Source organism: Erinaceus europaeus, chromosome 5 (genome assembly GCF_950295315.1).
Source record: "Erinaceus europaeus chromosome 5, mEriEur2.1, whole genome shotgun sequence".
In the NCBI taxonomy this organism is placed as follows: domain Eukaryota; kingdom Metazoa; phylum Chordata; class Mammalia; order Eulipotyphla; family Erinaceidae; genus Erinaceus; species Erinaceus europaeus.
The window spans coordinates 40210010-40232138 of record NC_080166.1 but is presented as its reverse complement, the minus strand read 5'-3'; the positions used below and the strand labels follow the sequence as shown (position 1 = coordinate 40232138).

At 40.0% G+C, this 22129-nt stretch overlaps 1 protein-coding gene across 1 annotated transcript in view; it reads left to right on the top strand.

The window, feature by feature from the left end:
* The window catches only part of MAP1B (microtubule associated protein 1B), a 119769-nt gene extending 109172 nt beyond the window's left edge, over nt 1-10597 (top strand). Inside the window, exons 5-6 of the mRNA XM_060191227.1 lie at nt 3946-4184; nt 6260-10597. Of these exons, the coding sequence (XP_060047210.1) occupies nt 3946-4184; nt 6260-6415 (395 nt within the window). The 3' untranslated portion in view covers nt 6416-10597. The remainder of the gene's footprint in view (nt 1-3945; nt 4185-6259) is intronic.
* The last annotated feature ends 11532 nt before the right edge of the window (nt 10598-22129 follow it).

The following is a 22129-nucleotide window of genomic DNA, read 5'->3' as shown; positions in this document are numbered from 1 at the left end:
CAAAGATGTAGGAGAACCAGAGCTTCCAGCCTAGGCCTGAAATACCAGATATTTGGATTATAAAACATTTTTTTCTTTTTTCTTTTCTTTTCTTTCCCCCCCTTTTTTTTTGCCTCCAGGGTTATTGCTGGGGCTCAGTGCCTGCACCATGAATCCACTGCTCCTGGAGGCCATATTCCCCCCTTTTGTTGCCCTTGTTGTGGTTACTGTGGTTGTTGTTGATGTCGCTCGTTGTTGGATAGGACCGAGAGAAATGAAGAAAGGAGGGGAAGACAGAGAGGGGGAGAGAAAGATAGATACCTGCAGACTTGCTTCACTGTTTGTGAAGCGACTCCCCTGCAGGTGGGGGGGGGGGGCTCAACTGGGATCCTTACACTGGTCCTTGCACTTTGTGCCACATGCATTTAACCTGCTGCGTTACCGCCCAACCCCCACTATAATATATTTTAAGTAAAACTTACATATATATTGCCTCCAGGGTTATCGCAGGGGCCTGCACTGTGAATCCACTGCTCCTGGAAGCCATCCCCCCTTTTTTTTTGTTGCCTTTGTTGCCTTTGTTTTTATTATTGTGGTTATTGCTATTGTTGTTGGATAGAACAGTGAGAAATTGAGAGAGACATAGAGGGAGAGAGAAAGATAGATACCTGCAGACCTGCTTCACTGCTTGTGAAACTACCCCCCCCCACCCCATGCAGGTGGGGAGCCAGGGGCTAGAACTGGGATCTTTGTGCTGGTCCCTGCATTTCTTGCCTAGCATAACCCACTGCGCTACCGCCTGGCATCCTAAAGTTATATAATTTTTAATTTAACGTAGCACCAGGTTGGAGAAACAGCCACAAGAAAGGCATTATTCTATTTTGTTATCAAATACCATAATTACAGTTGGTTACCCAGGACAAAATGAGAAAAATACATCTGAGACTTTTCTTACCCCACTCTGACCCCACCCTATCATAGTAGAAACTCAGAACTATTTCAGATTGAAATTCCACCTATCAAGAACAGGCATTCCTAAACTAATAATTATTCTTGTTTTGGTCCCAGCTCTCAGATTTAACAAATTCTCAGCAGTGACCTGGAGTTTTGATGAAAGAGTTCTCTGGTAGCCCAGCTTCATTTGACTTTAATACAATTTTATTTACATAGTTATTCAGGAATTTCAGATCATAGTTCACAATAATTTAAGTAGCATCTTCCTCATTGATTAGGAAACATCCATTGGGATGCACAGATCCAGTACATTTCAAGAAGGATTGGAGCTGCCAGTTTTAACTTTAAGCAACATGGGACAATAATTGAAAGATTTTGGTGTTTATGATATTTCTTCTAAGAACAAACTGAATCTTTAAGAAATGTTTTATTTATTTATTTGGATAAAGACAGAGAGAAACTTAAATAAAATGGGGAGATATAGAGGGGAAGAGAGAGAAATCTGTAGCACTGCTTCACTGCTCCTGCACCTTTCCTCCTGCAAGTGGGAAGCAGGGACTTGAACCCTGGGTACTTGTGCATAGTAGCATGTGAAATTAATCAAGTGTGTCACCAGCTAATCCCAACAAACTAAATTTTTTCATGTTTTAAATTTATTGACAAACCACCAGATTTGGATTAGACAGTGGATAATTAACTTGGACTTAGGAAAAAAAACATAAGATCCATTCAAAAAGATGAAATTTGCTACCAAATTTTCCATGACTTATATACCCTAGCTTACCAAGTTGATTTTTTTTATCATTTAATGAAATAGTTTAAATATAAAATAATAAAGATAAACTTACTTGTTGAAGATGTTTTTCCAACAGATTTCAAGAAAAACAAAATTGCACTAATAATTGATAAAACAAACCTGGGCTGACTTCTATCAGTTTCTTCTGCCTTCATGAATAAAATATATTTGGTATCAGTGGTACAAGGGAAAATTACAGCTATTTCAAATTACTAGAGCAACTCTCACAAATTTCTGCTTAAGTCAGAGGACAGATATTTTAAGGGCTTCCAACTCAGATTATTGAAATGTCTAAGGTATTCAAGTGTTTATCAAAATAGCAGTGTGGCAAATCTTCACCACTCTTCCAACCCATAAAAAATAAAATTGGACTATGGATGGAATTCATTGCTAGTTTTGACTTTGAGATGACAATATTTAGAGATCCCATAGAGAAGGGAAAAAAGGTTAGATATATAAGTTTCAGTTGTATTAAACATGACTTTACAGCAATAATCCCAAATCAGCTGCACATCAATACCATCTGGAATGTTTTCAAAAGATTTGGGGGAGTCAGGCAGTAGCACATCGGGTTAAGTGCAGGTGGCACAAAGCGCAAGGACCAGCGTAAGGGTCCCAGTTCGAGCCCCCGGCTCCCCACCTGCAGGGGAGTCGCTTCACAGGTGGTGAAGCAGGTCTGCAGGTGCCTATCTTTCTCTCCTCTCTATCTTCCTCTCCTCTCTACATTTTTCTCTGTCCTATTCAACAACGACATCAACAACAACAATAATAACTACAACATTAAAACAACAAGGACAACAAAAGAGAATAAATAAATATTTTTTAAAATGTGGAAAAAAAAAGATTTGGGGAGATGTGTATGCCCTGTCATCTCTCCTAGCCCAGTGAAGTTAGCTTCAGTGACATGGCGTCTGGGCATTGCTGGTAAGCATGCTGGCAAGCATGCTGGCTGATTTTAATTGTGCAGCAAGGGTAAAGAACCATTGCCTAAGAATGCCCCTCCTATTACAAGTTCAAGATGTTTAAACATTCTAACTGGAGCAAATCTGAAAGCCAGCTTACTAAACAAGGTGCCAGGAGAGTCAAAGGAGGTTCTGGATCTCTACTTTCCCCAAGCTTTTTGATTTAAATAGCAAATTGTAGTTACCAGATGCCTCTTTTCTGTAGCTGGCAAGTGCTAATAGGCTAGAAAAAGACCAGGTGTTCTCAACCTTCTTGTCAAACTTGTCTAGAAAGACATTTGCGAGAACTATTCTGAGCAAAGATCGGTATTTCATTACTTTGTAAATTAAGGTTAAGGTCCTGAGGGTCATGGAAATTCTATGAGACTAAGATCTGAACCATTTACTAGGCCAAATGTTAGGGCTTAATACTCAGCTGTGAGCAAAATTGTTCTAAATGAGATCATAAAGTGTACTGCTAAACTAAAATGCTGATACTTCTTCTGTTCTTTTGTTTTTTTAAAAAATGGTTCTAGGGGAGTCAGGCGGTAGCGCAGAGGGCGTGAAGTGAAAGGACTGACATAAGAATCCTGGTTCAAGCCCCTGGCTCTTCACCTACAGGGGAGTTGCTTCACAGGCGGTGAAGCAGGTCTGCAGGTGTCTCTCTCTCCCCCTCTCTGTCTTCCCCTCCTCTCTCCATTTCTCTCTGTCCTATCCAACAACGATGACATTAATAACAACAATAATAACTACAACAATAAAACAACAAAGGCAACAAAAGCAAATAAATAATAAATATTTTAAAAAATGGTTCTAGATAATTTTTTTTCAAATTCAGATATAAGTTAGCAGTTTTTTTATGTCTCTAAAAAGTATATATAGTACCTTTTTTAAAAAAAAAGGTCTTAAAATGCTTTTCTAAAATTTTTTTTAAAAAGCATTTTATTTATTTTATTTTTGAGAGAGGCAGACAGAGACACAAGAGAAACGCCAGAACACTGCTCAGCTCTAGCTTATAGTGGTGTGGGGGATTGAACTTGGGACTTTGGAGCCTCAGGCATGAGAGTCTGTTTGCATAACCATTATGATATCTCCCCCATCCTTGAGACTCTTTCTATCCAGTGGGTTGTCCCCAGAAAGAAACCATCCATTCTTCATCACTCTTTAGATATGGCCAACAGCCATGTTATCTTATCTCAAAATGTCTGCAGAAAATTAGGGGGTCTCTTCACATTCTTGTAACCATGGCTTTCTCTTTCTGTTTATTTCTCAAAGGACCAGGAACCACCAAGACAGCCAAGCCGTCAGCTGTGCCTCCAGGCCCCCCAATCTATTTGGACCTGTGCTATATTCCCAACCACAGCAATAGTAAGAATATCGATGTCGAATTTTTCAAGAGAGTGAGGTCATCCTACTATGTAGTGAGTGGGAATGACCCTGCTGCTGAGGAGCCCAGCCGGGCTGTCCTGGATGCCTTGCTGGAAGGCAAGGCCCAGTGGGGCAGCAACATGCAGGTAAGAGTGCCAGGATACATCTGTACTGCTATGGAGCCATGCTTAGGGGCAGAGTGGAGGAACAGTGTAAAAAGAGGCATCACTGTGATTGTTGTTCCAAATGAAGTGCCCCCTGAGTGGGTCCCACATAAATTATCCTGAGGACAAACAGAGTAATATGGGGCCTGTACAATGCTGTTGAGTATGATGGCTGATTCTAATTATGCAGCCAAAGTAAAGAACCATTGCCTTTTAACACTAAAGAACTGAAAAGCTTCACACATAGAAAAGAGATACCACTTCAGACACCACTACCAACCACAGAAAGAAAAGCACTTTGCCACCCTTGCTCACAATTTATTTAACTGCAAAAGGAACCTGAAACTGTTTGCTCCTCACTGCCTTCCATAAGCCAAGAGTTTTTGTGAATAAATCAAAGTGGTCATGTTTCCCAGTGAGAGCTACTGTCTTAATTTTAAAGTTTTTTAAATTAATTATTATTTTTTTAATATTTTGCTACCAGGGTTATCACTGTGTCTCAGTGCTTGCACAATGAATCTACAGCTCCTGACAACTACTTTTCCCCTTTTCCTCCCCCCCTCCCCACTTCTCCCCTCCCCTCCCCTCTCCTCTCCTCTCCTTCCCTAATTCTCTTCTCTCTTACTTCTCTTCTCTTTCCTTTTATTTGGCACAACAAAGTGAAATTGAGCAGGGAGAGTGAAATAGAGAGGGAGAGAGACACCTGCAGACCTCCTTCACCATTCATAAAGCACCCCCACCTTCACAGGTGCAGCCAGGAGGATCTTGAACCGTAGTCCTTGTGCATAGTAATGTGTTCAACGGGGTGAGCCATCACCCAGCCTCTAAGGAACTATCTTCTTTGTGCTTCATGAATAGATCGAAGCTAAAGATATGAGCATTTAGAAAATCAGCTGCACTTCTGGAATTCCACAGGAGCATCATTACTGAAAAGGGTTCCCAGCAGGACATTTCCAACTCCCAAACACCTTGACCAGCTATAAACTACTCTGCATTACTTCAGCTGTGATCTTTGCTTATCTAAGTTTTATTTGTGGCTTTACACAGTCACCTATTAAATTGTGCTTGCATAGTATTAAAATAGCATTGTCTATTACTCAATTGTAGGAAAGCCAAAGAAAAGCACCAAGTAACCTTTTGTTGAGTACGAGATGAAAGTCTTACTTTTCAAGCCAGTAAACCACCCACTCACACCACTTCTCTGTCAATCACCACACACAAAATTTAAAGGCTCAAGTCTTTTTTTTTTCAGGATGAAATGTTAATTATATATAATTAGACTTAAGAAAAAAATCATAACTAAATCTAACTGGATTATATGTGAAATATCCATAATGCAAAATTGATGGGGTTAGGTGGTGGCACACCTGGTTAAATGCTCACATTACAGTACACAGGGATCCGAGTTCAAGCCTCTGGTCCCCACCTGCAGGGGGAAAGCTCTATGAGTGGTAAAGCAGAGCTGCAGGTGTCTCTGTCTTTTTGCCTCTCTGTCCTCCACCTCCCTCTCAATTTCTCTCTGTCTCTATCCAATAACAAACAAATAAAAATTGACCAGTGTGGTAAAGGACATAGAAGAAATTTCACAATAACATTGGCAAATCTTTGATGAACAATCATGTTAGTGAACAATAAGCATAAAATACAAATAATAATCATGAAGAATGCAAAGCATTCTGAATCACATTTCATAATTGAGAGTTAACAAAACGAGTAAGAGGTAATGGTACTTTTTTTTTTTTCTAATATGGTTTCTCTCTGACTTTTTGTCTCTACTAATAAAAAAAAAGTGGGAAACTAACAATGAATATAGATAGCAATTCACTAGTCATTAGTTGCTTTTGGTTTCTTGTCTTCAACTTTCCCTAGAATAGCTTAGTTTTTGTAGCATTATTTTGGTTCCTGGGTCATATAAGTTGAAAAGTCCTTTGCATTTCTAGAGAACAGTAACAGATTTTTCATTGTTGTCCATTCTTCATCTAGTAGCCTTATTGTTCCATTTTTACATGTGATTTTGAGGCTCTACTCGTAAATAAACAATTTCTCTTTCCCTGCAGGTGACGCTGATTCCTACTCATGACTCAGAAGTGATGAGGGAATGGTACCAGGAGACCCATGAGAAACAGCAAGATCTCAATATCATGGTTCTAGCAAGTAGCAGCACAGTAGTTATGCAAGATGAATCCTTCCCTGCATGCAAGATTGAACTGTAAAACCACAGCCAGCCACACCACAGGATATGAACTTTGTTTCCAGAAATTCTTCAGTTTGAAACCACCTTTTCTAAAAAGTCAATTCACCTAAATAAGTCACTGAACAGTTACCTGCCAAACACTATACATGTTTTGGTGATGCAAGTCACTAATATTTCTCACTTTTTTTGCTGATTGCTAAGGGAAGTAACAGTATTCCCACAATAGAGTTCAAGTTACTGCAAAATTACCTACCCCTAGTTCATCTCTGCTGAACATTTTGAAACCATGCACTAGCAAACCCAACTGACTTCTGCTAGGTAGAGGAATTTGTCTTAGAGAGAGAGCAAGAAAGAGAGAGTGTGTGCACGCACAAAAAGGACACTGGGGAGAGAAAGAGAGAATGAGAAAGAAAAAGAATGTAAAAGAAGGAAATGGAATGAAAGAGAGTGCTGGTGACCAGAATGAAAGAAGAAAGAGCAGGATGGGGTAGAGAGGAAGAAATATCCAACAGTCAGGTCTGCATTTTCTCAGGCAGTCTGTCTTCTGTAGTCTATATAGATTAAAGTTTTCCACTTGTGTCAGTCTGAGTCATCAAAAAGAGTCTTAATTTTCTAAAACAAGCTGGTGGGGGGGATAAAAATAGCAAGACTTAATATGAGGGCATGTGAGATTTTCACGCCTTAATTAAGCTCCTTCAGTTTGAAGGCTGCATACTGACCTATCATACTGAGTGTAGACTGGACAGGCAAATGGTTTGAATCCCACTCTGGACTCCCAGACTCTTAAGACATGCAAGTAGGTTGCTTGCTCTAAGGCATGCTCCCAGCATTCATGCACCCAGTTAGTCCACAGTCACTTAACCTGCATGCGGAAACACTTAAGTTCACCCCAGTTAAGAAGCAAATACCAAAGCAGTTGGGAGTATATATGGTAGACAGTTTGCCTTAGAAAGTGACTTGAATGTACAAAGATAACTTGATGCACTTATTTTTTAATGTGAGACAGCAAGTTTATAGAGCATCTGAGTAGGATTATAGATACTCCTGTTAAAGGAGCATGTGCGTGCGCATGTGAGGGTACCTGAAGCTGATCTGATTAGTGCAACAATATGATGCCTAGTCCTGCGAGTTGAATGCCAGCCACCTCATTGCACCTGCAGCCCCTCATCCAAATGAGTTGAGCCTTTTATAGCTCCTTTCCTACTGCAAGTTCAAGACTGAGATGGCTTCTAGGATCAGAACTGGGAAAACAGTAAATCTTAACAGTGGAAGAGTTTCTCAGCAAGTGTACAGTATTTACCTTCCTTTGTCTTACATTGGTTTTGTTTTTTAATTTTCCATTAACTGCAGCATAGCTAAGGGAACAAGTGTACAGAAGAATTTTTTTTTTTTAGATAGTGAACTTTTCATAGAAGAACTTTATAACTATCTTTCATTTACAGCAAAATGCAAAGATGAATTTCAAGTGACTTTTTTTTTAAGTGTATTGTAAGACAAAACCATGAATAATATTTTTGAAGTCCTGGTGAAATTTAATCTTATATTGCAATAATAATATTTATTAAAAACCCGTAACTACCAGGAATAATGATACCTCCCACCTCTAGATTCTCATAACATAAAAATCTTGAGTATGTGCTGTTTGAGAATGGGGAAGAATTACATACTAGGCTACTTTTTCCAGACCAAGACAAGAACAGTCCCCAGTGATATTCCACATACTTCTTTCAAGATCTTCAACTACGAGGTAAATGAGCCAAGACAAGTTCAAACAACCCTAGTGAAAATTTGCTTTAGGATTTTTTTTTGTCTGGAATGAAATAATACATTGAAAGCAAATGAATTCCCATCATCAGTGCTTTCCCCATGCAGAGTTCAGAAATTATTTCCATCATTGTTATCATTGAACTGTGAAGCTGGGAAGCAACATCATAGTTAAAACTGGTGTCAAGTTCAAAATGCAGATCAATGCTCCCATGTTCAGATGTGGCAAACTTCCCAGTGATAACTGTGCTGTGTCATGTAGTGTTTCCTGCAGACTCTGAGATCTATGGAGTTTGGTGAACAATGACCTCATTTTATTTTCTATGTTAGTTATTTATTTCAAAATTAACATTTTTGTTTGTTTTTGTCTGATAAATATGTGTTTTGCACTGCTAATAACTATGAGGGTTTAAACTGCTTCTTCAGGGTCCCTCCACTGTGGACATGTGCAGTCTACTTAATGCTGTGAATTACATTTTTCAAATGTTTAATTTTTTTTATTTAATATTCTATTTTGTATGCTTTGCTAGAAACACAGCTTTTATTTATTGCCCCATTTCTTTCAAGTCCTTAAGAGCAACACATTGACTAAAGGTACAAAAATTAACACATTATAGAAATCACTTTGTGACCTAAATGGATTTCATTGAGTATATATGCATCTACTTCACACTAAGATACTCAGTAAAATGGTTTAAGGATTTCTAAGTTCCCAAGTTAACTTCATTTGACAATATACATTATGTTGTTTTAAAAAATAAATAAACATATGAGAATTCTAGGCAGCCTTCAATTATTACCATTCTACCCCACTCTTGTCTTCTGCTGTGGGGTTTAATGGGGAAGATACACAGAAGCAGCCACCCATGAGCTGAGTCTTTTCCCTATAAAATAACATCATCAGTACTTTTCTCTAGCCATCATTCTCAGTGATGACCACAGAGCCCAAATATACCATTGCAACCAATACTTGCATTACAGATTGCTCCTGTACTTTCAGACACCTTTCTTACCTGTATGACTAAACTAATTTCGCCAGTTCCATTAAAAAAAGAAACCCAAACACAATTTGTTTAGTAACAGCCATCACAATGTACCGTGTACATTCATGGTGAGAGCTTAAGATTGACATAGACTTCTAGGAGCTTTAGTCATACTAATTACTTAATGTGATTGTATAGACTGAATATTTGAGTGGGAGAAATTTATACTCTATTTGAATGATGGGGTTCCATTGAAATAGCACTCATGATCATGACCTTTTTGCTAGTAGTCTTAAACAAAATTCTACAGACTAAATATTAGCAGTGGCCCTCCATTTTCAATTTTAATGAATCTATCCCATTCTCAGAACCCAACCCCATGCATGCTTTCTCAGTCTTGTGGTGGGACTGGATACAATTACTGAATTTCCCCCTTTCCCCATTCCCAGGCCCCTCCCCAACACTGAATCTCCCCCTTCCCCCATTCCCAGGCCCCTCCCCAATGACATTTCCTATATTCAAAACCAGTTTCTTTTAACCTTACATATCATAGTGAATGGTTTCCCCAGTGTATATGAATGTTTTAAGTGTCTCCAATAGCTTATGCAGTTTAGGAGCTTTCCAATACTCACTGAATAAGATTTAATCATTTGCTAATGGAAATTCTACCACCTTCCATTTTCCCTCTGTGACCAAACCTCAGCTCTCAGGAGCTGTTCTGCAATTCTGAAGTTGCTTTTCTTGCCTCTCTGTAGTCACCTGTCACAGGAGGTTCTTGCTCAGTAATGATAATGTGAGTTAGATTAATAGTTTTTTTTGTTTTCTTTTTCCTTTCGGGCGCTTCGGATTTAGAAGAGAAAGATCCTGTTTCTATTTTGAAAGGAACAGTAAGCCTTCATCTTTCAACCAACTGAACAACACACCAAAAGCAGCCTACGGGTGAGCATTTCTTTGAAAGCAATTAGGTTACTCACCTGGTATTAAAACTACTATTGGAAAAAATAAATCTGTGACTTTATTAAGTTCACGTATAAGGAAGCATCAAAAACTGAAAAGGAAGGGAAAAAGTAGCTTCTCTGCACTCTTTGGGAGCTTTCCCAAAAAGGAGCCATGGAGATGGGGCATGGAGACCTGGCTGTCCTTCAGAGAACACTAGGCAGCCTGCAGCCCTGCTGGTCTCAAGCCCCTGCTGAGAAGCACCTCCCACTCCTCTCTCTTGTTCTGAATGGTGTTTGTGTCAGTCTGCAGCTGTGTATGGTATTATGTCTTATAATCCTGCATCACTTCTATCCTACCCAGTCATATCTAATGTAGAAAATTAGTTTCCAGTGAAAGTAATATGTAGTGCTTTTATGATATTTGTGTGCAATATCCCCTCTTCCATTGAGGATATTTGATGTAAAAGAAAAAAAAAACTCAGTTCCACAATAAAATACAAAAGTGGCAAAAGCTTATGGGTGTGCTGTGCTTTCTCTTTGCGCAAGTGAGCTAGGCTCTGCAGGGGACACTAGTGACTATGAATACAAAGGGGAGGAGGGCTACTGGGGTCAGGGTCACATGCAATGCTGGCATTACTGCAATGGGCTCCCTGGCTTTTGTGAAATCACTAAGGATCTAACTACTAATTTCTACAACACACTATCTTATCTTTCATAGTCAAGCTTTAAGAAAGGCTTAAAATAGAAACTGGGAGAAGAGGGAAAGAAACCATTAAAATTCTTGCCTACAGGGGCCTAGTTGTGGCACATCCCGTAAAGTATATACATACATACATATAGATAGGCAGATATAAGAACTTGGGCTTAAGTACCCAGTCCCCATCTGCAGAAGGAAAGTGTCACAGGTGGTGAAGCAGTGCCACAGGGTTCTCTTTCTTTCTCCCTCTCTCCCCCTTTTATTCTTGAGTTCTCTGTCTCTGTACAATAAATAAATAAAATATTTAAAGTAAAATAAAATTATTGCTTACAAAGAAATAAGTAAACAATACTTAAAGGATATTTGGAAGGCAAAGTGCAAATCATGTTTCAATTCTAACTCTGCCACTCTTGTTCACATGGTTTTAATTGTTATCCATCCAGAGCTCCTTTTTTTGTCCCCTAAAAAAGGAGAGAATATAAGATGGTCACTGCAGAGCTCTCATCCTCAGTAATTATACCCAAGAATCTTACCTCTGTCTTGGTTTCTTTCTCAGCTACAGATTAAGCTCTATATGAATAATCTAATTCACTGTGGCTTTGTATCAGATATAGGAACTAAAAGTTGTTTAGGAAAAGTGATTATAAGTAGTAGAGAACTGGGAAAAAAGAGGTCTTCTCCTTAGCCATTCAAATCATTATTTTACTTTTAACAAATCATAACATTGGTTATTACTGTGGGGGCTCAAAACATGAAAAACAAAAACAAAAAAACTACTGCCTTAACTGATGGGTAGTGTGTTCTAAAAATGCCAGAGTGAGTTCAGGTGACCATAGGAAAAAGTTCAAAGGCTCAGTGGGGAGCAGGACTGTTGTATTATTTTTTTATTATTATTTTATTTTCCATTTTGTTGCCCTTGTTTTATTGTTGTTGTACTTATTATTGTTGTTATTACTGATAGTGTCATTGTTAGATAGGACAGAGAAAATGGAGAGAGGAAGGCAAGACAGGGCAGGGGTGGGGAGAGAAAGATAGACACCTATAGACCTGCTTCACTGCCTGTGAAGTGACTTCCCAGCAGGTGGGGAGCCAGGGGTTGGAACCTGGATCCTTCAACTGGTCCTTGCACTTCACACCACATGTGCTTAACCCACTGTGAACCACCTGACTCCCAGCAGAACTGCTGTGTTGGGGAGCTCAGACTACTCAGAATGAGACACTGGCACCTCAGAAAATCAGTTCACATGTTCTTTATTGTGCAAACTTTACCAGTTTGCTGTCCCATGAGCAGTATAGCAGTTGCTTTTCCTCTACAATCTCTTCAAAACTTGTCATTTCCTAATTTTTTTATTTTAATTTATTTATAAATAGGAAACACTGACAAAACCTTAAGAGGGGTACAACTCCACACAGTTCCCACCACCAGAACTTCATATCCCATCCCCACCCCCAATAGCTTTCCTATTCTTTAACTCTCTGGGAGTATGCACTTACTATTTTGTTGAAGTAAGCCATTCTCTCAGATGTGATATGGCATCTAAATGTAGTTTTTTAATTTTTCTTCTTGCCTGCAGGCTTATTGCTGTGGCACTACAAATCCACTGCTCCTAGAGGCCATTCCAACACCACCTCCCATTTTGACTAGATAGGACAGAGAACTTGGCAGGGGAGGGGGAAATAGAGAAGCATACCCCATGCAGGTGGGAAGCGAGAGCTCAAATCAAGATCCTTGCACTCAGTACTATGTGTGCTTAACAGATTATCCTTGTGTAGTTTGTTTTGATGTGTATAAGTTTTTTAGTTTCATGTAATTCCATTTATTTACTCTTGTTTTCATTTGAAAAAATATTATTATTGCCTCTCATGCTCATCATGGCTATTAGGAAGCCACTGACCAAGCTTGACCACAAACCAAGAGAGACAGAGTAACAATGCTCAAAAAAAAATTTATTCGGGGGCAGAGCCAAGATGGCGACTAGGAAACAACACCTACCTTGAGCTCTAAAAAAAAAAAGTGGCTTACAACCTGGGATTCTCTGAAGAGGGTAGGATAACTGGCAAGTCCATGAAAGGGTGGTCAGGGTAACAACATAAAAGAGTTCTATAACCCACTCTTGGGCTGGCAAACACAGGTCAAATGGAGAAAATCTTTGGCTTCTTTATTTCTAAACTCACCATTCCTGGTGAGCTGCTCGTAGCTGGCCAGCTGCTCGTAGCAGGCTTACTCTGGAGCTATTTTCTTTACCAAGATTCCTGGCACACCAGGGGTATCATTCCAAACCTTTTTCTTTTCCTTCTCTCTCTTTTTTTAAATTTTTATTTATAAAAATGATACACTGACAAAACCATAGGATAAGGGGAGTACAACTCCACACAATTCCCATGACCAGAACACTGTACCCTCCCCCTCCCCCGATAGCTTTCCTATTCCTTATCCCTCTGGCAGTATAATCCCACGGTCATTGTGGGGTGCAGAAGGTGGAAGGTCTGGTTTCTATAATTGCTTCCCCACTGAACATGGGCATTAACAGATTGATCTATACTCCCAGCCTGTCTCTCTCTTTCCCTAGTGGGGCAGGGTTCTGGGGAATCAGAGCTATAGGACACATTGGTAGGGTTGTCTGTCCAGGGAAGTCTGGTTGGCATCATGCTAACATCTGAACCTGGTGGCTGAAAAGACAGTTAACATATGAAGCCAAACAAATTGTTGACTAATCATGAACCTAAAGGCCGGAGTAGTACAATGAAGAGCTGTGGGTGTCTCCATTTTGTAGGTAGCTAGTAGGCATATTTCAGTTACATTCCAAAGAGCCTGTGGCTATACTAGTTTTTTTTTTTTCCCCTGAGGATGAAATCTGATATGCAGTAGGATCCAAGTTATTGTCTAGGGAGATGATGTCATGGCTGGAAAAAGGACCAGAAAGCTGGATCAGGGAAGAGAGTAGCTCCCTAATATGGAAGAGGGGTATAAATATTGTTGACTGTAAACCCCATTGATTTGATGTGATCTGGGGCCCATATTCAGCTTAGGAGCCTAAGTGACCTCTGCATCTATGTAGATCCGAGTTCACATTCTGTGGTCATGAATAGGAATGTTCCAAGCTGCCCCAGTATCTGGACCCATCTTCCTCAGGTGTAGCATAGAGTATGTTGTCCATCCTCGGAACTACCATTGTTGATACAAGTTGAGGGCAAGGTCCTATGAGGGCCCACAAAGGGGTCTATTGTGCTGTTCCTGATACAGATGACCTGTAACAATGGAGAGAGGAATTTATTTGAGGTCTAGGCCCATCATGTCTGGGAATCTCAGGACTCCTGGAATAGGTTCCGAGTTGATGGGCTAGACTGATAGTGACTAAAGAGTCATCATTAAAGTATGCCAGTCTCTTGCCCATATTCAGCTTTTGCAATCATTGCTTTGATAAGGATAGCTTTGGAGTGAGGGAATTAGAAGAGGAAATAGGTGAGGAGAGTATCTAAGTCACTATTTCATTATGAACTTCATACTGACTGACTACAGACTATTGTGTACTTTTGTTTTCAGGTATATATTTTGCCCTAATTTATGGATACATGTGAATATATGCCCTATCTCATGGGACCTGGTCTGTATTTATGTTTCGGGACTTTGTTAGGAAGTGAACCACCTGGAATGAAATTAGAGAATACTATGAAAGGAAAGATCTCACCAGAGTAATGAGGCTGAAGGGTTGACATTCCATGCCTGAAGTCTCTGGACACAGTCTGAGGTGAAGCATGCTGAGATGGCACTTGTTGCATTGGGATCAGCAGATGTGGTATCATTTGGTATGAATTGAGAAGCATGCAGGAAGTGAGCCCTACTCTAGAGGTTCCAGGACTGGGGGAATATATAGGCTATATAGAGGAAGTGGGAGGTTCCTGCTGTCTTAGGGCTTAAGAAGGCAACAGATGAGGAGAGTATCTAAGTCTAAGTGGATACTATTTCATTATGAACTTGATACTGTCTCACTAAAGAATTGTGTGCTTTCAGGTATATATTTTGCCCTAATTTATAGATACATGTGAACACATGCTCTATCTTACAGGACATGGCCTATATCTAGGTTTGGGGACTTTATTAGGAAGTGAACCTCCTGGAATGGAATTAGAGACTACCATGAAAGGAAAGGTCTCACCTGAGCAATGAGGATGAAGGGTTGGCAATCCATGCCTGATGTCTCTGTACACAGTCTGAGGTGAAGCATGCTGAGATGGCACTTGTTGCATTGATTAGGTTGGAATCAGCTGATGCAATATCAATTGGCCTGACTTGAGAGAAGCATGCAGGGAAGTGAGCCCCACCCCAGAGGTTCTAGGATTGGGAGAAACATAGGATCGATACTGGGGCAGCGTCGAATGTTCCTACTCATGACCACAGAATGTGAGCTCAGATCTAGAGGGATGCAGAGGTCACACTGGCTCCTAAGCTAATTATGGGCCCCAGATCACATCAAATTGATGGGGTTTACAGTAATATTTATATCCCTTTCCCATATTAGGGAGCTACTTTCCTGATCCAGCTTTCTGGTCTTTTTCCCAGCCAAAGACATCATCTCCCCAGACAATAATTAGGATTCACCTACATATCATATTTCAGGCTCAGGGGAAAAAACAACAACAAACAAACAAAACAAAACACTAGTATAGCTACAGGCCCTTTGAAATATAACTAAAATATGCCTACTAGCTATCTACAAAATGGAGGACCCCCCCAATGCTTCACCTGCACTATTCCAGCCTTTAGGTCCATTATTGTCCAACAATTTGTTTAGCTTTGTATATTAACTCTCCTTTTAGCCACCAGGTTCCAGATGCTAGCAGGATGTGACCAGACTTCCTTGGACACACAACCCTACCAATGTATCTTGGAGCTCTGCTTCCCCAGAGCCCTTCCCCATTAGGGAAAGAGAGATAAGATGGGAGTATGGATCGACCTGTCAATGCCCATGTTCAGAGGGGAAGCAATTACAGAAGCCAGAGCTTCAACTTTCCCTTGTAGGTGGGGATCTGGGGCTTGAACCTGGCTCCTTGTACATTATACTCAACCAAATATGCCATCACCTTACTTGTCTTTTATAAACATTTCAAGGCCTTTAACTACTTTTGAAAGATCTACAACTATCTACAAGTCTGATCTATGGTCAGCTAGAACATTGGGAAACAAAATGTAAACTTTGGTGCCAAGGCAACAGTCTCAAAAGAAGGAAATTAAGGGAGTTGTAATTTATTATTGTTTTTCTCCTTTTATCGCTTTCTTTGGCCCCCTTTTATTTTTCCAAGGTGGGCTTGGGGGGTGGGCCAAACCATGCTTAATCTGAATTGTTCATTTCAGCTCAATTTAAAATAATTAAAATAATTTCTCCTGAACATCTCTACTAAAACACTCCATGAAGAGGACAATTTCTACGCTATCCAATTGAGTCAGGTCTTTGTGATTAATTAAAACACAAAGTAGATGATTATTTCCTTTCATTCATTTTTTTCCCAGCTGCAGGCTCCTCCTATGAATACTTCACCTTGTGTCTCTATTTTCAGTTGCACTGAAAAACGAATGTGTGCCTGATGCTTCTCCCTTACCAGAATCAAAGTTATCTGAGGGTGGGATACTTAGCTAAAAACTAGTTTTTAGTTCTTGTAAAAACTAGTTTTGTGCTTTTCACACAGTATATACTATACACGTGCTAGTGAGCACAGGGTATAAAAGGGAGAAAGAGGGAGTTGGGCAGCGGGTTAAGGGCACGTGGCACAAAGCGCAAGGACCATCATAAGTATGGTTTGAGCTCCCGGCTCCCCACTGCAGGTGGTGAACTAGGTCTGTAGGTGTCTATCTTTCTCTCTTCCTTCTCTGTCTTCCCCTCCTCTCTCCATTTCTTTCTGTCCTATCCAATAATGACAGCAATAACAACAACAATAAACAACAAAGGCAACAAAAGGGGAAATAAATACATATTAAAAAATTTTTTAAAAGAGGCAGAAAGGATTGATGTAGTTGATGTGCAGCAGTATGAAAGCCAAATTCTGAGGTCTAATGAATAAGCAATTAGCCAATAAGCAAAGCTCCCCCACTAAGAACTTTAGTTACAAAAGGAAGGAAACTGATGGGATAGAGCTTAGTTGATGGAAAGATAGAGGCTTGTTTCTAAAAGGGAAGATGTTTAAAAAATATTTTTTATGAAACAGAGATACAGAGAAAGACCAGAGCATCACTCAGCTCTGGCTTATGATGGTGCAGGGGACTGAATCTGGGACCGTGGAGCCTCAGGAATGTCTCTGCATCATCACTATGCTATCTCCCCTACACAAAAGGACATTTCCAAAGGAGAGAGACTTCAAAGGTGCAATCAATAAAGATGCAGGATGGAAAGGGAAAGTTTCATGATTTTGGAACAGCAGGCATATGTGAAATCAAGTCACAGATAAAGAGACTAACCTTTGAAAGGGGAAATCTACCACTTGAAAGAAAACAGGAGGGATAATGAACAGAACTGGAAAATAGCAAATTGTTATAGTAGAAAGGTGGAAGACTGAGGCTATATTTTATGATCTATTAATATATTTTTCTTGCTAAAATAACAAGCAGAACATTTACTCAGTTCTAGAGGAAGGGTCTAGGTCTTGAGCAAAGTAGAAAAGTTAATGATGCACAAAATAAGTCAAAGAATTGAGCTAGAGGTTTGCCAGGCTGGCTAGCTTTGCGGGCGGGAGACAGATGACCAGGGACTCATGGCTGAGCTGGGAAGCAGTATCTCTTTATTCATGTGGAATGCAGCGCAATCTAAGCCATCTAAACTATCTATAATCACAATACTGTCCTTATATATATACTCACCAAGTAGGGTGGAAACAGGATGTGACATAGAGAGGGTGGAGCAAAAAGTAACTGGTGCAAATCAGGGTGTACTAGGAGAGGGGCGGAGCAAAAAGACATCATGAACCAGTGGGGATTAAACCAATTCCCTGGAGGCAGGGCAGTGCTTAGTTAACAGTGGTTTTGTAAATAGAATACAGTGTTAAGCGGGGGGATTAAACCAATGAAACAGAAGGGGTCTTAGAAGCATACCAACAGAGGTTAGCTGTATACAGCAAACAATTCACAACTTTACTTACCAAGACTTTGTAGGTCAGAGGCAAAACAGAGGAAAACAAATGGTAGTGTAATTGTTTTTTTTTAAATTATTCTTTTTTATTGCCACTAGGGTTATTGCTGGAACTTGGTGCCAGCACTACAAATCCACTGCTCCTGGTGGCCATTTTTTCCTTTTATTTAATTTGATAGGACAGAGAGAAATTGAGAGGAGGAAGAGATAGAAAGATAAATACTGGTAGACCTGCTTCACTGCTTATAAAGGGCACTCCTGCAGGTGATGAGTGGGGGCTTGAACCTGGATCCTTGCACCTGGTAATGTGTACAATTATTAGGTATACCACCACCTGGCCCCTATGTATTAGTTTTCTAAGGCTGCTGTAACAAAGAACCAAAAACTAAGTAACAAAGAACATTGGTGAAGGACAGAAGTCCAAAATCATGGTTTTAGCAGAGTAATGTTTTTTGATACTTTAGTAGACAATCCTTCCTAGCCTCTACCAGCTTCTGGTGTTTGCAGGCAACCTTTGGCATCCATTGCCTACAGATGCTCCCCTCCAGTCACATTGACTTAAATGCCTCTATATGTTTCTGTACCACATTGTTTTAGTTAGTTACTATGTTGTAGTAGGGTCTGAAGCCAGGCAGCATAGCTTTACATATGGACACAAAGGAGTCAAACTATTTGGGTGGGGGGAAGATGTCCTCTTCAATAAATGATGCTACAAAAACTAGACAGCCACACGGATACAAATGAAACTAGACCACCATTTAATGTTATCCACCAAAATTAACTCAAAATGGATCAAAGATGTAAATATTAGAGGTGAAAGAATAAAATACATAGAAGAAAACATCAGTGAAACACTTTTACATCTTAAATATAAAAGATTTATTTGAAGACTCATCTCTGTTGGCAAGTGAATCAAAAGCAAGAGTAAATAAATAGAACTACCTCAAATTGAAAAACCTCTACATGTTAAATGAAAACTAAAGGCTAGGAAGACAATCCAGCAACTGGGAGAAAATGTTTGCACATCATACAAGAGATATGTAGCAAATATCTATAAAGAAATCACTTGACTGAGAAACAAAAATAAATGTGAACAACAAAAAAAGCAAATGACCCCACTCAAAAATAGGCAGAGGATATGAACAGAACATTCACTACTAAAGAGATCCAAAAGGTTAAGAAACACATGAAAAATTGCTCCAGGTCGCTTATAGTCAGGGAAATGCAAATAAAGACAACATTGAGATACCACCTCTTTCCTGTGAGAATGGCATACATCAAAAAGGACAGCAGCAACAAATGCTGGAGAGCCTGTGGGGACAGAGGAACCCTTCTACACTGCTGGTGGGAATGTAAATTGGTCAAACCTCTGTAGAGAGCAGTCTGGAGAACTCTCACAAGGCTAGACATGAACCTTCCATATGACTCAGTAATCCCTCTACTGGGGATATACCCCAAGGACTCCATAATGCCCAACCAAAAAGTTAATGTGTACACCTATTTTCATAGCAGCACAATTCATAATAGCTAAAACCTGGAAGCAACCCAGGTGCCCAACAAGAGAAGAGTGGCTGAGGAAGCTGTGGTATATATACACAATAGAATACTATGCAGCTCTTAAGAACAATGAACCCACCTTCTCTGATCCATCTTGGATGGAGCTAGAAGGAATTATGTTAAGTGAGCTAAGTCAGAAAGAAAAAGAAGAGTACAGGATGATACCACTCTTACTAAACAGAAGCTGAGAAAGAAGAACAGAAAGGCAGAAACTAAAAGCAGGATTTGACTGAATCTGGAGTAGGGCACCAAACTAAAAACACTGGGGTGAGGGTGAGGGTGGATGTTCAGCTTCCCAAGCAGGGGGTGGGACGGGGGATGGATGGGACATAGACTTTTGGTTGTAGGAATGGTGTTTATGTACACTCCTATTAATTTGTAGTCATATAAATCACTAATTAATATGAGAAGGGAAAAATTGATTGTATGTCTCAAACTTTTTAAAGCATAGGCTGAGTCTTTTTAATACATAGGTTGAGTCTTTGATATGCTGATTCTCTTAAAAGCCTAGACCAGGGAAAACAGAAGCAACCAGCAACCGGTGGCACAGCTATATTCAAATAATGTCAAAGGACATAAAATATGGTGATACAAAGGGATTTTTCAAATTTAACCCAATTGACAATGTGATTATAGCAATAACTATCTACTACTTTCTTAACCCTAAAACAGTAGGAACCTCCCACTTCCTCTATAAATCCTATATTTCCCTAGGGTGGGGCTCACTTGCCTGCATGCTTCTCTGAATTCATATCAAATGATATTGCATCTGCCGATCACAACCTAGTCAACACAATGAGTACCATCTCAGCATACTTCACTTCAGACTGTGTCCAGAGACATCAAGCATGGAATATCAACTCTTAGCCTCATTACTTGGGTGAGACATTTCCTTTCATAGTAGTCTCTAATTCCATTCCAGGCAGCTCAGTTCCTAACAAAGTCCCAATACCTAGATATAGACCAGGTCCTGTGAGACAGAACATATGCTCACATGCATCCATCAATTAGGGCAAAATATCTACCTGAAAGCAAAAGTACACAATAGTCTGCAGTGAGTTAGTATAAAGTTCCTAATGAAATACTGTCTAATTAGAATTAGAAACCCTCCTCACCTACTTCCTGTTACAATTCCCTCACTCACTCCAAAGCTAACCTTAGCAAAGCAAGGACTGCAAAAGCTGAATAAGGGCAAGAGACTGGCATACTTTAATAATGACTCTTTAGTCACTCTCAGTCCACCCCATCAGCTGGGGCCCTATTCAGAGAGTCCTGAGATTCCCAGACATGATGGGCCTAGACCAAAATAAATCCCTTTCTCCAGTGTTACCTGTCATCTCTATCAGGAACAAAAGAATAGACCCTTTTGTGTGGCCCTCATAGGACCTTGCTCTCAACTTGGATCAACAATGGTAGAGAATGTTCCATCCTCCAAAGGGAGGATGGACAAACATACTCTATGCTACACCTGAAGAAGGGCCGATATTGGGGCAGCTTGGAATGTTCCTACTCATGAACACAGAATGTGAGCTCAGATCTACAGGGATGCAGAGGTCACATAGGCTTCTAAACTGAATATGCCCCAGATCACATCAAATCAGTGGGGTTTACAGTCAACAATATTTATACCCCTCTTCCATATTAGGGAGCAACTCTCTTCGCTGATCCAGCTTTCTGGTCCTTTTTCCAGCCATGACATCATCTCCCCAGACAATAACTTGGATCCACCTGCATATCAGATTTCAGGCTCAGGGGAAAAAAGAAAGAAGGAGGAAAAAAAAAAAAACTAGTATAGTCACAGGTCCTTTGGAATATAACTAAAATATGCCTACTAGCTATCTACAAAATGGAGGACCCCCCCTCCCCCCAACTCTTCATCTACACTATTCCAGCCTTTAGGTCCATGATTGTTCAACAATTTGTTTGGCTTTGTATGTTAACTCTCTTTTCAGCCACCGGGTTCCAGATGCTAGCATGATGCTGACCAGACTTCCCTGGACAGACAACCTGGAACCTCAGATTGCTCAGAGTCCCACCCTCTAGGGAAAGAGAGAGGCAGGCTGGGAGTATGGATCAACCTGTCAACATCCATGTTCAGTGGGGAAGCAATTATAGAAGCCAGACCTTCCACCTTTTGAATCCCACCATGACCTTGGGTCAATACTTCTAGAAGGTTTAAGAATAGGAAAGCTATCAGGGGAGGGGGTGAGATATGGAGATGTGGTGGTGGGAATTGTGTGGAGTTGTACCCCTCTTATCCTATGGTTTTGTCAATGCTTCCCTTTTATAAATAAAAAGAAACAAAACAAACAACAAAACCCAATCATCACAACTAAAAAGTGGAAAAATATCTGAATAAGCAGTTTTCTATCAATGAGTACAGATGGCTCACAGACATGAAAAAATGTTCACATATCATAAAAGAGATGTAAATCAAAGGGCTGGCAATGTTGTACCTGTTAAAGTACATATTACAATGCACAAGGACCCTAGTCAAAAAGATTCTGGTCTCCATCTACAAGGAGCAAGGTTCAGAAGCAATGAATCAGTGCTGTAGGTATCTCTTTTTGTACATCTATATCTCCATACGTGTGTGTGTGTGTGTTGGTATGCTTCTGGATTCTGCTTGAGACCTTCTGTTTTTATCATCACATTGGGTTCGCTTGTGTTGCTTGT